The sequence below is a fragment of the Corvus cornix genome, chromosome 4 (genome assembly GCF_000738735.6).
Source record: "Corvus cornix cornix isolate S_Up_H32 chromosome 4, ASM73873v5, whole genome shotgun sequence".
NCBI lineage: Eukaryota > Metazoa > Chordata > Aves > Passeriformes > Corvidae > Corvus > Corvus cornix.
The window spans coordinates 26,578,567-26,596,271 of record NC_046334.1 but is presented as its reverse complement, the minus strand read 5'-3'; the positions used below and the strand labels follow the sequence as shown (position 1 = coordinate 26,596,271).

Genomic DNA, 17,705 nt, shown 5'->3' with positions numbered 1-17,705 from the left:
TATACAAAACTCTAAATGCAAAAGTGAAAGATCAAAAAGAAGGGAACAGAAAGTTTCCACTTCATGCTGATGGAATGTTGATGCTGTTCATGCTATGGCTTTGTGGCTGCTTTTTTTGACAACAGCACTGGTTCAAGCAGTCACCAGCTCTATCACTGACCAGTTTCAAGTTTCTGGGGAAAGACTTCCTTGTTTTTATCTGTAATGCTGATCCATTAGTATCTAAAATTCCCTAAGAACATATACAATGACAAAAACATTTTTGTAATGAAAAGGGATGGCATCAATAGGATGAAAATGTAAGATTAGCAATGTTACATTCCTCACTCTTTGCAAGCTTGATTAAGTAAGGCCAACTACTTTATAAGTTCCAGTGCTCCCCCAATTTTCCTAAGCATTTTGATATGTATGGGTAAACATTATATAAATGCAATTATTCAGCATCATTTTACTGAAAGAGAATTCAGAACTGGTAACTGGAAAAAGAACTCCCAAACCCCAAGAGCAATGCATTAAAGATACAGATATATAGATACATGTGTATATATATATATATATATATATAATTACATATATACACAAAAATACTCCACATAGATCTATACTTTACATGTATTTATTGCTTTCTCCAGTATTGCCTTACAGGACTTACTACTATTTATCTACTAGCATTTTCTAAGGAAGATTATGCTCATAGATACACTTTGAAAGCCACGTAATCCTAACCTACTTCTGTAGGTTTAACTACCTTTTTCTCTACTATTTTAACCAGTACTGCTTTATAAAAACAATGTGCTCAGATAGAATATCTCAACTCTTACCATGTATTTATTGTAGAGAGGATGACCCGGTTTAGGTCTAGGAGGTAATGCTGGATCTGGATTTTTAAAGACTGCACTTTTTGCTCTCTTGGGTCCCAACCTGAACTTATTGTTTTTTTTATCAGAAGCGATGTCAGAACTAGATCGTGAAAGAACATCCTTCTGGGAGGAGGTCTTGGCTGCAGAGAGTTTTGGTGGAGGTGGCCTTCCAGGAACACTTTTAGGTGGGGGAGGTCGAGCAGGTACAATTTTTCCATCCACAGGCCTAAACATTGTGCAAACCATCAGAGAAATATGCATATTAATAAGCATGCCACCTCATCCTAGCTATAGAGTGTGCTGTGAGGAAACAAGATTTGTGATGACCTGGGCTGTACAGTGTGTAGCATCCAAAGCTTTCCAGGAATACATGAACTCTTCAGATACTGGGACCAGATGATCAGTTGCTTAGACAGATCCTTTGACTACGTATTTCCGAGTCTGCTCACCAACAGCCTGCCAGCTTTCTGGGGAGCCCACTAAATAAGCAGGATTTGTTTCAGCAATCTACCTCTAGAAAGAGCTTTCTTTGAAGCTGCTTCAAGATGAAGCTCTGCTATTGGAGAGCTTTTGTGAAAGTTGGTCTTCAGGAATCAGCCTAGCTCATTCCTTGGGATGTCACTTACCTGAAGTGACTATGATGCAGCTCATGACACATCACACCACTTTGCACATTGCCATCAATAGCAGAATTTACCATTTTTGTGCAACAGATGTCTACTGCAGAAAGAAAACACTGGTGAAAATACTCAAGTTCTCTGGCTATGCTGGAGGTACCACACTCTCATTAGTGGACCAGCAGTTTAGAAACCAAAACCAGAGACTAGCAAGTGACAGTAGTAATGTTTACTAGTAATTAATATTAGTAGTAATATCCCAAAAATACAGTATCGTTTGATTTTTATTGGGATATCTTCAACCAGTTACCGCAAGTTTCTGCTACAAATGTTTCTCTTTTTTTTCATATAATGTAACTAAGCATAATTATTTGCTCATGTGCATTCCTCATGGATCTGCAAAAATTATCAACTCCAACAAATGTGCATTAGTGGATCTTTGAAGTATCATTCTAATACATTTTCTGAGTGTCATCCACCACTTGAGAAGATACTAGTGCACTACTAATGCTCCTGATAAGAGTTCTCTATTACTATTTGAGTATGGAATAATTTTTAAATTTCAAAAAAATTTTCCACTTCTGTTCAACATCCATCTCTCCCTTTTCTTGTCCTCATCTTGAACTAAGCATTTTTAATACTGACAAAAGGGGAAATTCCAAGTTAGACTGCCTTAAATCTGTAAACAGACCAACCCACACATTTTTAAAGCAACTCAACTAAACAGGAAGACCCTAACAAGCAATTCAGTCAATTATTACTACTTACTTACAAAAAAAAAAAAAAATTAAAAATCCATTTGAGCAGAAGAGTGAAAGGACAAAATATTTACTGCTGTCCCAGACACCCTCATAAGAATGAGGAATGTTATGCTAAACTGAATGTAGGGAAGGAACAAGCCCATATGGAGCAATAATGAGGTGTTTCCTTGTGGTACACCCACATTCTTTTCTGTTAATTAATACTTATTGATAGACTCAGTTCAGTAACAGAAAGATTCTCTTGTCCTGACGCAACAGAGCAAACTCTTGTGTTTAAACTCACAGATTTAGAATGCAAATGCTGAGATACCCACAGTGGGCTGGCTAGTCAATGCCAGATCTCCCTCCACTGTGCCTCTGGCATTGATGGACATGAATTTAAGGCTGGTCCAGCAACTTTTGCCCTTGCAGATGTTCTTTCTTTTTGGTTCACAAGAATAAAAAACCCCTGTTATCATTGATCCTGTACCTGCATTTTAGGTCTGAAGTATATAAACTAGCCAGAGCTTCTGGGAAGCTGCTGGCCCAGCATCTGCCCTTTTCAGGGTGGGAACATCTGCCACCTCCATTCCTTCACCACTCAAACCCCACCACAAGTGTAAGTGCTGTAGGTGAAAAGGTTAAAGATTCAGAAAGGAATGACTGTCAGCAGCCACTGTACATTAGCTGAAAAGTCAAACAGCTGCTCTCCTATAATCTCTCTGCTCATACCATAATGTACAAACAAGTATTCAACAGCTACCGACTTGGTCCTGCCTATTTATTAGTGAGCATAGTGCCCAGCCAAGCCTATTGAGCTATGGCTGGAGGCAGTAGTGTCTACACTGAGACTAACTATGCAAATTAATTCAGAAACACCACTATTAAGTGAGTCTGAAAAACCACACTCACCTTGGGGGTAGTAGAGGTTCTAGCTGAGGCACTCCACCCTGTTCTGAGTGATCCAACTCCTACAACCATTCAAAAGAAAAAAAGACATTTCTTTAAGCCTAAGAAAAATAAAAGATTTTGTTTAAATTATATAATTCTTATATCAAATTATATACTATGGACATGAAAAACGAGTTTCTGGAGGTCTGGGAGTAAAGTAATAAGTATTACGGTGTGATTCTGCGATTTTAAAGTGTTATTGAACATGGAGGGAAATACGGAGGGTAAATAACCCGATTTACTACCTGAAACACAGCTTAAAGTGTGCATTACGTATGACCCAGCCCCTCTTTTCCTACTATATGGCAGTAAGGAGTTAAGAGCCAATTTCAGGAGAGTCAGAGAAATGTGCAATTACATTGCCCACAGGATTTCGCATTATCAACTTTGATTTAACTTTGACACGTGGACCACGTTGAACATGTTAAAGCAGAAAACATGACATTAATGCAACTCACACAGGACAGCATCTCTTGCAAATATTAGCTCCCATTAAAGAAGGCATCTAAATATGTTTTCTAGAGAGCTAACAGACAAATCCCAGTGAATCTTGCTCTGGCAGATTAAGGCTTCACTCCTCCCAGCTGCCCATGCTGGCCCTGCCAGAGATTACCACCCTACAGCAGTCAGGAGAGGAGGACATGTGCCATGCCTGAAGGGCTTGGACCACAGTGATGGATTAGCAAGTGACCATCCTTACTGCCTCCTGCTGTTCGTTTTCATTGCAGTGCCAGAAAGTTCTGCCAGCTCTGCTGAACAAGCACAGCTGCTTCTGGAACAGCGTGGTAAATCAGAGTGCTGAATCTGTGCTCAAAAGAACCCTTTCTGAACCGGTAGTTTTAAATAGGTCTGAACAGCCTTGTTTACTTAATTAGGTGCTTGAATGTGCTTGAAACTCATAAACAATTCCTGTGATTTTTCCTACCTTGAAAATACCTAGATATATTTTGTGACAAAATCTGACCCTTGATTGAGTCCCCAAATTAATGTTCTGATTAAATGACCCTATAAGAAAGAAAACAACCTGCCACTTTCAGATGAGGATGTCATCCTCATATCAGAAATTTTCCTCTTCTGTGTGAAAAGGAAGAACTCTATGTCAACTGCTGCTTATGGTCAAAAATTTTTGCTGTTGCTGTTTAATCCACTTCCGCTGACAAACAACACTAGTTTTAGAAGCACAGTTCCTACCTTTCCAAAGATAGGATTTAAATGTTCCAGTGGATTCAATACAATCTTTTTTTAAAAAACATCTTCTGAAGCTTATATATGTCTGTCACAATAACCTAGATGACATTGTAAAAGTTCTGGAGTTCCACTGCATAAAATGTCATTTACTGTCTTGTTTCATAAATTACTTTTTCAGCCTTACCTAGAAAAGGTAGGACCTCTCTGAACAGCCTTTTCAATCATGAACTTTTAATACCCTTTATCTTAATAGCAGAGGTAGCTACAAAGGCATTTGTTGGCAGCACCCATCTATTGAGGGCTTTTAATTTGATTTGACCTTTTTACTGCCTGTGGCTTTCACAAGATTCTCTGCCATTCTTGACATCAGAAAACTCAGTATTTTGAAATTTTACTGTCATTTTCTAGTTTATTTTAATTCCCTTTCGAAAATTGTTGTCAAATGTTGTATAGCTACAGTGCCTACCATAACTATGTACGTGCTCTGGAGCAGAGCCTTACTTCCCAAAATAGGTGGTTCTACTCAGTAGAAACAACTAAAAGGAAAGAGGTGAAAAAAACAAGCTTCATTCTTCTATGGAAAAGTTTCCTCTGCCTGCAAATTAGCACAGACACTGAGAGGTATTGTGTGCACAAAGGTAAAAAATTACATTTCTAAAGCACTTTGACAACATTTCACCATGTAAATCCCACTGGACTTTGAGCCACTTTGCAATGTTTTTGCAACTAAGTCGTAGAATATCCTGATTCCAGATGATGAATACAGAAAATTTAGATAGATGTGATCAAAGTTTAGTAAAGTATCACCAGAGTGCTTTCCAAAACTGACAGCAGTCTACATTACCTAATTAATTAGAGAACAGAATTAAAAGAAAAAAGCCTTGTATTTTTGAGTAGTCATTTTCATCTTCTGGTCCTTCAAATAACTTACTTTAAAAAATGCTTGAGGATCACAAGAGATCTTTTAACCAAAACAGACAAAGCTGTAATACAGGAAAACAGTTCTAACTTACCCCTTTTTTCACGAGGTCACCACTGCTGGGTTTTCCCACTGTGGTACTGGATGTGTTCCCAATAGGCTTTTCAGCAGGAAGTGGTGGAGGGCTATGTGGGGTGTCATTTAAAGCTGTAAAATCCAAAAAAAATTCCAAATTAAAGTCTAATTAATACCTTCCTTATGTGGATCAACAATAGGTAAAGGAATCCACCTCGGTTTGGGGCATTTTTTGTGTGAATGCAATTTCCTTCCTCAAAGCCAGAGCAGCCAAAGGGAATAACCACTTAAAGAACAGCAAAGAGAAAAGGGACATGAAGGGAACATGATTAACTCTGAGGCTGAGTTAGGAGTATTTCCCATCCTGCATAACGGATCTTCACTTTTTACTCTCAGGACACCAGCAAGTCATTTCAGAGTTTCAGGGTTTCAGCTGCAATACTTGGTGATAAAATATTAGATGAGTAGAAGACTTTCTCCCCCTGGGAATGTCAGATTCATTACGGGATACCCTGAAACACCATCACCACATTTCTAAACTAGCTCACTTTTTTTTTCAGCTGTCAGCTCCTGGAATATCCTTCAGGCTGGAAAACAGCTGAGGGTTATTTCAAGTAACCCTGAAAGATCAGGAGACTTGGATGGAAGAATCTCCAGAAAGGTAAAGGCAAGAAAATAAATTATTGCCTGCTACAAACTTCAGGATGACAGAAAACAGAGATGGAAGTTCCCAGGTAGTCTTTAGGGAGCTAAGCAAGTTTAGGACATGGAAGAGGAAACAGTACAGATCTGACTAAGGAAGAGTGATGATGTCCCCACATTCAATAAAGACTAGAAAACCCTTGTAAATGTATGACATTTGCTTTCAATATCTCTGCTTTTGAAACCTGGCAAGCACTTGGACAGGTTTTGCCAGCATATTTACCAAATACTTTGTCTTCATATATTGGAACCTTGTCATCTACTTTACAATCTGTTTGTATATCAAGAAAATTCATTTCACAGAGAGAACTACAGACACTTAAGCTCCTCTGACTTCCATCTGAACTTGGAATTACATAAAAATATGTGTAGACAGCCTGGACATTTATAGACTGATAACAAAAAGAAGAGGAGAGATGCTATCCAAAACAGAACTTTCAGTTGCTCATTTAATGAAAACTACTCCCAACAAAGAAACAGCAGGAGAAGTGTTGTTTATTTTAAACATAGGAAGGAGAAGTGTTGTTTATTTTAAACACCTTTGTTGCGTTACTATTATGTAAAACACTGCTGTGATGTTTAAAAATGGATCAGTACACTGGATCAGTTCAATTCTTAGGAGAAGGTCACAGTTTTGCTTGCAGTGACCAGGCATGGGGGAAAAAAGTTAGGAAGTTCATCACTTTTCTAAGCATCTGTGATGGATGAAAAGTAAAAACAATACCTGGCAGTAATTCCAAAAGAAATCTTCTCTTATCACATCTTATAAAAAGTATGAGACATTTATTTACCACTTTAAATCTTGCTACACAGACGGCCTAATTTCCTCTCCCTTAGTCTTTTTAAGGTCAAAATTAAAGGAACTAGAGGAACAACAACAACAAAAAAATCCCCAAAAACTAGAAGGCAGGTGTTATTTTCAGTGATTTCTAAGTGTACTAACTGAAGTGGAAGTTTAATGCTTCCTTTCTGTTGCATCTCAACAAACGTGCTAATCCCAATTGAAAACTTCACTGGAGTTTAAATTCTTAAGCATCCAGTTCTGTCCCCTTTTTGGTAGTGCTGGCTGGGCTGTTTTTGGGCCTTTTTTTGTGTGTTTTTGGGTTTTTAAATTTGTGTTACTTTTTTTTGTTTGTTCATTGTGGTTTTTCTTTTTAGCTTTTGCTGGTTCCTGACAGAATTTATCTCCCTCCATAAACAAGATGGTGAAAGACCCCTGGTCTTTCTGAGATTATGTGGCCCCTTTACAATGTAAATCCTACTATATCCATTTACACCTTGGCCCAGTTGTACTTCTCTTTTAACAGGTTACATTTCTGCAGCAGCTCCTATTTGACAAAAGGCTACTTGGCTTTCTTGGAATCTGCTTCTGTTCCTCGCTATCCCATTAATCTTCCAACCACTGATTCCCATAAGGCAGGCAGTCCTTCAGAACCTCCTGCTGCTGGTAGCTAAGTACAGGACCGGCAGTCCTTTGTGGAAAGTTCAATTACCACTAGAGAGCAGCAAGGGACCAGTTAGCTGCAAGTTCAAAAGGGAATCCATCTCAGGAAAAAAAGGAAAAGAAAAAAATGTCAGGTAGTTGGTTGGTTTTTTTGTTTCATTTTATTTTTAACTGTAATTAAAATTTCCTTTATAGAGAAGAACTATGTCATGGTTTCTTTACAGTAGTTCATAAAACATATTCTTCCAACTGAAAAAACCTTTTATTTATAATCAGGTATTAACAGAAAGACCTTTTCTCACAGCTTTATCTTCAGTCTTCTCTGCATTTTTAATCATTTCCACTGCATTTGTGACATATGCAGGGGAAAAGAAAATGCAGTATTTTAACACTGGGTTGGTGACGGGGGAGAGTGGAAATAATGAGTGAAACTCCTAGGAGAAATGCCACCTGGACATATAGTTACTACAAGTTGACTGTATACCCACTAAGTGTGGCAAAACACGATTTTGAAACATGGGTTTTAAGAGCTATCTTGTGACATTTTTCTCTAAGCTTTGAGGATCAAAGATAAGGCCAAACAGAATTCTGTAAGTATGCACTCCAGCATACAAAGACCAACACAAAGACCTTGTGGCTTTCTGATAAATTTCCACTCTGAAGACACAGTCAGTGTCATTTGTAAAGCTGTAAAGGATTAGAGGTGGAAGGCTGTAGGAATACAGTAACTCTCAGAAAACTGTAGTCAAGACCTTGACATAAAATTGAACACATCAGGTTTTTGCATCCCAGTTCTCACATGCCTTTTTTTATTCCCTCAAACTGCTACCTAAACATTCTTGCTTAAATGGCCACAGATTCCTAAACTAAAAAGGATCAAGGGAACTTGATTTAAACTGTGAAAACTATGCTAAACATCTCAACCAAGCTGTGTTTGAAGGAAAGTTTAATGCACCAATGTTGTTCCTTTGACAGGGAAGCTTGGGAGCAGCACTAAAATTACCTCAGCTGAGGTCAGCACCGAAGTCAATTTGGCAAAAGGTACAGCTCCAGGATACGGTTTAGCAGAAAAAACAAGCTTGCTTCTGCTGCAAGGGTCTCTCTCCTCCAAGTCTTTTAGATCTGCCTCATACATAGTTTCACCTCCGCTATGCATCAGCTCCATCAGGTTTGAGAGACATCAAACTCAAGGGAGGGAGCCCAGTGAGGCAGCTGGGCAACAGGCAGAGGGGAAATATGACGCTCATCTACCTCTCCCTCCCACCACAGCCCTTAGGGTGGCTCCTCTGTCTTGTCAAACTGTACCACGGGATTCCTTTGGCAGCTAATATTAGCTAGCAAACAGCATGTCAATTATTAAATATTAGGTGCCAATTGAAATGGTTTTCTAACACATTCTTCAGACGTTTAGGAGAAGAGCTTACATTTCCCGGGTTTAGCTGGGATTCGGATCACAGTGGGTTTCCGAGCTAAAGCTGGTTGAGCCGTCTGTTCCTTGGCAGGTTCATTTTTGGTAAGGAACTGAAACGGATCTAAAAGGAGGAAAAAACCCAACATCTTTAATACTTATTTGTTGAACACAAATCTTACCAAGTATTGCTTTCATTTTTAAGGATATTTATGTTTCACACCCAATACAGTAATAAAAAAAAAAGAGGGATCAGGCTGATGCAACTAGTATACCCAACTCTTTGTAAATAACAGGTCTTCTTTGTACACCTGCATTCACAGGTGCCTTAACAGAAACATGCTCCAGATACCTTCTGGGATTATAAGAGCCACTGAACAAGAGGAACTGCATTGACACTTGATAATAGGGACCTGAAATCAGAATGGCTTTAGGAAAATGTTTACAAAGCAGTTGATCTAATGCACTGACATAGCTGTGAACACATTCACTGAAAAGTTTAAATCAATACAATCTTGCCAAAGCTAAACAACCATCACTGCAGCAGATAAAACACCTACTGAAACATACATTTAAATACTACTGATTACAAAATATCTTTGCTGTAGAACAACTAATTCTCTTGAAGATTCTGCCTCATTTTGTTATAAACATGGTGACATGGAGGGAACTGGTTCAGACCAAGGTCTGGAAGTTGTGCCTGAGCTCTGTCCCTGCCTGTATCACTCATTCTTCTACCAGCCTGCCCCATCATTCCACTGCTAAGACAGGAGCAATGTTTCCTGTGCTTCATTACCTTAAACACTGGTCTCTTATTAACAGGCATGGGAACAACGGTGCATGTAGAAGGCAGCTGTAAAAATACTTGTACGTAAATAAAAACCAAATTAACGTGTTCTTTCTCAAGTACACCTCCACGTCAAAGAGCAATACTTCTCTCTTGTTAACAACTGCTACTTCTTTCTCTGACATTATCAAATTCTGCAGTAGAATGGCAATGCTTAACAGTATCATAAAAGTGTACAGTAGAAACTGGAGAAGGACTCTGGATGATAAATTCTCCATGACACATATTCATAGCCACAACAATCGAGTCTGATCTCCTCTGCTGGCCTTTTCAGATACGTAGCTCAATGAGATGTTATTTATGGAGTGCCACAGTCTAAAGAGGAAGTATGCAGGGCATCTCTTTGAATTCTTCATGACTATTATAAAAGCATACCCTTTCCCCAAACTACTACCACACTTCCTGACAAAGTTAGAAAAATCTGTATTTGATAAAGTTTTATCTTCAACACTTAGAAAAAACAGTTATGTCATATGAAGTCATGATTTCTTATGGACAATTTTGAACAATCCAATCCAATCCAAGCAAGACACTACAAATCTGTGCCTGGCAATTCACATAAAATTTAAGAAAATCCAGAAATGCAGTATTTATTTATGAACAACCTCATGCCCTCCTGCATGCACATGACTCGGTACTCGGTGGCCACAGCTCCCCCTTGCCGGTGCTTCTACCATCAGCCCCTTCTGGCAGTGCCCCCAGCTCCTGCTGCCAGCGTGCAGCTGTCACAGCAACAGGGACAACATGCCACAGGGCCCATGCATGTTCACCCTGCTCAGATGTCCACCTCCCACTAGTCCCTTGCTTAAGGCTTTCTCCAGGGGCAGATCCATCCCATACGGATGTGTGCTGTGTGGATTTGTGCCATGGCCTCTCTTAAAGCCAACCTGCCTACAGGCTCCCCAGAAACCCACCTGGGTACCTTCAGATCACATTTTAATCAGGAATCAAGCAAATCAATTCCTTCTGTCAGGCTGCTCATACAACAGCTGCGAGCATACACTTCAGGTACAAAGGATCCTGGCAGGTCAACAATTTATCTACAGATAAAGGTATACAGGCTACAGTTAAAAATAAACTCTGTTAGCATCTAGACAAAAGATGGCTCCATCACATTGTGCCCAAAGATTTCCAGTGCATCCGGAAATTAGGTACAGGCAACCCACAATGCTTTAGAATGTAAGGGTGAAACTTAATATTTTGTTCAAGTTATGGATTAGTACTAGAGGCTAGAGGGTTTAGGTCTCTTCAATGAAAGCTGCATCACAGCAAGAGTTTTTGTAGAGGACTTCAAAACACAGACCACAAGTGGGGTGGAGGCATTCTGGAAGTACAGACATCACAAGAAACCAAAATCCCACCACTGGAGCAAGCCTGCAATATTCTTTTACTCTTTTATACCTCCATCTGCTAGCCACAGTGCTAACACTTGAACTGCATTAAAAAAACTTGAGGATTTATCAAATCTTAATTTTTGTGCTGGTGTTCAGAGTGACTTTAAGTGGAGCTGAAAAAAAACCCCCTCAAACTGGGCTTAGTTCTCTCTTTTAGTCATCTGGCAACTCTACATCAGTTTTGAGGAGTGACCCTGGTGAGGCAGCAAGGCCTCAAAGCTGCATTGGCCTGTTGGGAAGCGGGAGACACAGGACGAGCAGAGGAAAGGTGAGCAGGGCTAAGTCATGGGCTCCTTGACACAGCATGACCATAAGGAACACTCTGGCACACAGAGCACCTCTCAGGGTAAGGTTCTGAAGAGGTGAAGGAAGTTCTGCATGAAAAATGAGGAAACAATTTTCCAAAGCCTCCATCTTATGAAAATATAGACATTGTGAGACCAAGTGGAAATGCTCTGAACACTCAAAACAATCACAGTTCTGTACTCTCGTAAATTTAAAGGAGATTTAAAATTGTAAAAAATTGCTGTTTGTCAGCTGTTAATCACTGCTATGCATAGAAACAGTTTTCTTGACCATTCAGCAGCTGGCAGAGTTCTCTACATCAATACGTCTGACAATTTTTAAGTCTGAGAAAAGCAATTTCTAAGGCCGAGAAAACCATTTGATGAATGTTAGTTTTCCACTCATTATCTTATGTTCAATTATACTGTTGTCACCTCATAATTAGTTTAAAACTCATTACCTTGTTTGTGTTATTCCATTCCCCAGTGCTGGGCTTGCAGCAGAAATTGGCTGAGAAAACGACTGTGCTGCTTTGTGCAATGGGACTGACAACATATCAAATTTTTATGTTGTTTAACAACAACTGGGCATCGTTTGAGGATAATTCATGGAGGTGTGAAAACAGAATTGTTAATATACTCATTTAAAGCTTCTCAGCTCAAGGAAATTAATCTGCAAGTAATTTTTCATAACACATATCAGGCTTCTACTGATTTTTTTTATTGAAGTTTTACAGCGATGCTTAAAGTCTGTGTCTTCCTTAGTCTCATTTTTCTAGAGCTTCTGTTTCAAAGGTTTATGTGATAACATATATTAGTGTGCTTGTTTGCAGGAAAGACAAATGAAAGCCATATATTCAAATAAACCATACATAATCTCCTTTCTTGTAACAGTTTTGGAGAAACAACCTTTCAGCCCCCCCCATTCTCATACACCACCCTTGCTTAAAAGTGAGGAGGTTACAGAAGAAGCAGTAGGTTTTGCCCATGCAAGAAGGACAAATGGGTATCTTCCTGAAATATTTATTGGTAGTCTTTAAGTGGTAAGAGATACCTCAGCAGCAGTAACGGGAATCTCCAAACAAATAGTAAGTGGAAAGCTAAAAGCCCAGACTAGTACTATCTGTTGTGAAGATGCTCAGTCCTGCAAGAAGTACTCAGTACACAGGAGAACAATGGTGTGGATGCTGATATTACGACACTTGTCACTACAGAAGTATGCAACTGTGTCTACTTTCAAAGTTTAATTTAAAAGCCTAAATCAGCTGTTAAAGGCAACACTGACACATTCTCTTCACACACAACAGTATTGTTACCAGAGTCTTCCAGGAACTGAGAACAGGAACAGACCTCATCAACAAATGGTTTTATTAAAACCTAGCCCTGTGAAAGCACTCTGGTGTTTATGGAAGCATAATCAACGCATACTTGGGGGAACATTCTCAACAACAGGCCCCTCCTAGTAATATAGCCAGAGATTCAATGGAAACCTGACAGGTAACACTCCAAAGAATGAGGTTCATGATCAAGAAACACTGTGAAATGCCACAATCGAAAGTCTGATGTTCATTCAGACATTTTAAATCTCAACCTATTTACAACTATAAAGAGATGTATTAGACAGGTATCGTATCTAAATTCCAGCATCAGTGATTTTACCAATCTGCTTTCCACTGTATTTTTCATCAAGAAAATTAACAGTTCACTGTATTCAGAAATGGATTTCTGACACAGAGAGAATAATATGGACTACACCACCTTTCACAAAATACGCAATTTACAGCTCCCTCTGCATGGAACGTTGCCATGATCTCATCTTGACTGTAACCTTTAACAGACTGGAAAATAAAAAAATAAAAATAATTTAAAAAAAGAGAGAATGAGACGCAGGTTCTTTCAGCATCTGATCTGTGCATAACCTGAAAGTAAGTTCAGGTGACACTCAGGCTTCTCACTATTCTCTTAATGCTAGGAGACTAGACCAGCTCATTCAAATAAAAGGAATGCAGTATTATTTGCGAGGAGACTTAGTACTGCTTCAGACTTAAAACTGGAGGAGAGGCAAGCAGATCTGCTTTGCAGAAAGAGCCTAGCCATCAGTGCCACCAAAGTGCACAAAGAATTAATATATAGAGTTTTTTATTCTCTGGAAAGTATAGAAAAAAATTTGCCAAGACATGCCACAGAAGACTTGACTTAAATGTACTTGTTGAAAACTACAGGAATACAACTTGCACATATAGAGAGATATAGATGGACCTTTTCCGAGCTTTCAGCACTTCTCTCTCAAAGTGTGGGAATGGCCACACTTTGTACCTGTGTGTATCTAAAAGCATAACCATTTGGTTCATAGTTCATCTGTACTAGTAAGGGTGATGGAAATTACACTGCTGTTGGCACACAGAGCAGCATGAGCTATTATGGGAGAGTTTGGAGGCTACTCCTCTACCACCAATCTAGTTTGTTAGCTGAAGTAAGACTGGGATAGTCCAAATTGCAAGAGCCTTCAGGAGATCTCTAATCAAACCTCCTGCCCAGACCAGGTCAGCTGTGAGGGCATGTTGCTAGAAATTGGTTGCGTAACCTGGTCTGACTTCAAAAATTGGATGCCGGAGGGTATTTGGACACAGAATGGGTGACAAAGAAAATATACCCCCAAATTACCCTGAAGATTAAGAAACATGGCTTTGTCCATTCTTGCCAGGTGAATGAATGATTTTTTATTGCCAAGAGATTCAAGTGCCCCAAAACAGGCAAGCTGGAAATTTCCAAAGCAGGTAATGGAAAGCAGTTGGATATACAAAATCTTTTTTTTTTAAATTGAAAATATGAAGGACAAGGTAATTTATAATGTTGTTTAAAATACCATCTACTCACTTTCAAGAATCTCACATGCTTTCAGCAAAGGAAAAAAAAAGGTTTTTCTATAAAGATTTTCTTTTAAATAAGCATTTTGTTGTTATTTGACAAACTTTCTGAACAAAGGATATCTGCATTTTAAGTATTGCAAGATAAACAGATTTAATCATCAGAGACGACAGATCTTATTAAGAACATTATTACTTGTGTGTTACTTCACAGCATCTACAGACCTGGAATTCAAAACCAAACTAATTTGCATTTGACAGCCTAAAGGGCTACTCATCTATTATGTAGCAATGATTTAAAAACCTTATTTGTTTCCTGAGCCTAGGTATAAGACCCTCTCCTGGGCCAACTTTCAAGGTCCTTGAAGGCTCCAATTTATACCCACTAAGCAAGCATCTGTAGTGACTGAAGAGTTGGATGGATGGATGCTTGTTATCACTTTTGCTGGAGACTGCCGACCTTGCAGCAGAAACAACAGGACACAGCACAGCCCCCAACCTCCAAAACTCCACAAGAGCATGTCTTCAGGTAAAACTGTTTTTACAGGGGTTTATGCCAATGAGGGGATTAAAATGGATGAGACAGCTCATTCTTTTCTGGGGGTGATAATTTGTCAGTAAGTAAAAGAGGAGACTGGTGTCTTGAAAATAACCACAATAAGAGTCATCAGAAACACAGCTGAACCTTAAGAAAAGCTGCATGATTTTGAAGATATGTCGGGACTAATCTACCAGTTAGAAGTATTTCTGTCTTTTCTCCTTTCCTTCCCTTTTTTCTTTTCTTTTTTTCTTCTCCTTTTCCTTTTCTTTTCTTTTCTGAGGAAGCAATTAAAATCAAGCAGCTGGGCAATATGCCCACTGCAGACAAATCTGCAGTTACTCAAGCAGCAGTTTTTCTGAATTGTCTATAATGTCACACAAATGCCACCATTCACGCCATAAGAAGCAACAATACCCATAAATGGATAGCAGCACTGGTTTGGTTGGGTTTTTTCCCAGCGGACTACAGATAAAGTAGTTTGACAGACAGACAGATAGATAAGACAATTAAGAAGTGCAGTAGTCGTACTACTGTTCGACCTGAACGTAATGAAGATATTGAAATGTGAGCTGTCTCCTGCTGGTAAGGTAAGGTAATCTCTGAACTACGTTTCAAAGCATCTGGTTTAAATTGAGTTCTACTATGTCAGGCACAGAGCAGCGAATTATATGCTGTTTCAGAGAGAAGGAAGAAGAGAGAAGGAAGAAGAGCTCCCCACATGCGAAAAGGAATACAAACATTGTAGCAAGATCACCCCCAAGTTTTAATTTAAGTGTGTGCTGTGAATGCACCATTACCTGATTTTCTTTGTCCTAAACATACATTCTCACAACATTTAGCAAACAGGCACACAACATGCTTTGACATAGCAACTAATACAAGTCACAGGTAAAACCATGCGTGTTCTGAAGCTGTGATATTTACACAAACTTGCACTATGATTTAATTTCCAAGCCATTGTAAAAATGGGTAATAGAGAATTGAGCCCACCTGATAGATTACCAAAACTTTTAACCTTCAGGAACTGCACAAATCCCTGTTATCATAAAAGAAATGCAGAAGTATCCCAGATGATCCAAAATATCACAACTATCATCAAAGCATTAGAACCTCAAGGTGCAGAGTCCCAAACAGATGCCTTCATGTTCTAAATGACTGACTTAAATAGAAGTAATTTCATTAGTATACAAACAGCTTTGAACATTAGCCTTTGAGTCCAAAATTATGGCACTTAAAACTGGCATCAGTTTTGGCTGATGACATAGCAGTTCTACAGATTTGTCATTCCTGACTTCTCCTTCCTGGCACTTCCCTTGGGCTAGCATCATGAGTTGGCTGCAAGATTCTGTCACAGTTCACCTCTGAATTTTGCAGCTGTTGAGCTTCCAAAGCTCTCATAGACTTCAACTCTCTGACTGGATGTTGAAAGCTTTAAAAGAAATCTCAGTATCCAGAGTCTCTATTTGCACGAGAACAATTCCCCTCTTCATACAGGTTGGACAAGGATAAAATCATTGATGTCTGGATAAGGGCAAATTCACTCAGGTAATGGCTGTGCCATTGGAGATGCTGTCAAACACTGACAAAACTCATGGGATTGCTTGAGGTAAACTTGAAAGAGAATCATTCAGATAGTTTTGGTAGTTAAACTACCAGTTAAACACTGACATTTAAACTGGTGAAACGAAACTGGTTTGTTGCCATCACTGTTGACCTCAGCATATATACAGTATTCAAGTATCTTTCACTGTGGAGGTCGTAGCCTTCTGTTAGAGGAAGCTGATGTCCTTCATCAGTGAATTAAATTGCTGTGGAGACTCTGAACTTCGTTTTGCCTGTTTCACCTTTTCCTTCATATGCTCACTTCAACTTCTGCCTTCTGTGCCCTCCTCATCATCCACTGAAAACTTTCCCTTCTTCCTTTCACAGCAGGAGTCAGCAGCAGCAGGGATTGATCCCCAGTTCTGTTTACATTGGCCTAACACACTGGTGCCGTATCAGACAAAAGGAAGCTCTGGCAATGCTGCAATATGCGATGTAACACTGCTCTCTGACAAACAAGGTGTTGGTGCTTGGTTTCCAATGCCACTGCATAAAGCCTTCTCCCTTTCCTAGGGTTGCCATAACAACAAGCAGAGCACTGTCATTTTGCTAAGTAATGACAATGACAAATATTTAAGAAATGCAAAGCTCTGTGGAACTGGGAGCAAGATTAGAGTTTCTCTTCCTGCCTTCACAAAACATTTTACCATGGATTCATCTTGTAAATCCTAAGCTGTTCCTATGGGAACATGAGAAATAGCTAGTGTTAGTGCTCTGTGTTGCCTCATTTTCAGAGAGCCAGTGTTGTTCTTGTGGATGCTCCGTCAAGACATTGCACAGTATTAGTTATCCAGGGTACGGAATATGATCTTGAGCTTAAAAATGCCAGCAAAAATCTGGAATTAATCCTAATTTTACAGTGTAATAAAGTGGTGATACTGCTATACCTTTTTCTCTTTAGTAGGCAAGAAGTGATGGCAGCAAAGATGACATTTTATTGAACGAATAAAATGACAGACAAGTGACTTAAGAAGTCAGGAAGCTGCTATCTGAATAATTCCTCTGTTTACCATGAGAATGGAAAGCATTTTCTTCTTAATTAAATGAAGAATAACACCTAGGGCACCAACCAGAAAGAGTAAGAATGACATTCTTCTCACTTCAGCATGGAAATTGTTTTTCTCAGGTGATTTTAATTTGTGATCATTCAACCTCTGATTTAATGGAAGAATTAATGTTATTTAATTTTTCCAGGTTGGGGGCAAGTCTGTTTTTTAGTGTACATAGCCAAAATATGATTCTCCTTTTTATGCTTTTTCAAAATGT

General features: G+C 39.1%; 1 protein-coding gene across 6 annotated transcripts in view; it reads right to left on the bottom strand.

Moving 5' to 3' along the window:
* The window catches only part of SH3D19 (SH3 domain containing 19), an 84,703-nt gene that overhangs the window by 12,952 nt on the left and 54,046 nt on the right, over positions 1-17,705 (bottom strand). For all 6 annotated transcript variants that reach the window (XM_039551528.1, XM_019293307.3, XM_019293309.3 and 3 more), the window contains 4 exons: positions 8,921-9,028; positions 5,370-5,482; positions 3,130-3,188; positions 822-1,086 (listed from right to left, as the gene is read on the bottom strand). In XM_039551528.1, coding sequence (XP_039407462.1) covers positions 822-1,086; positions 3,130-3,188; positions 5,370-5,482; positions 8,921-9,028 — 545 coding nt within the window. The remainder of the gene's footprint in view (positions 1-821; positions 1,087-3,129; positions 3,189-5,369; positions 5,483-8,920; positions 9,029-17,705) is intronic.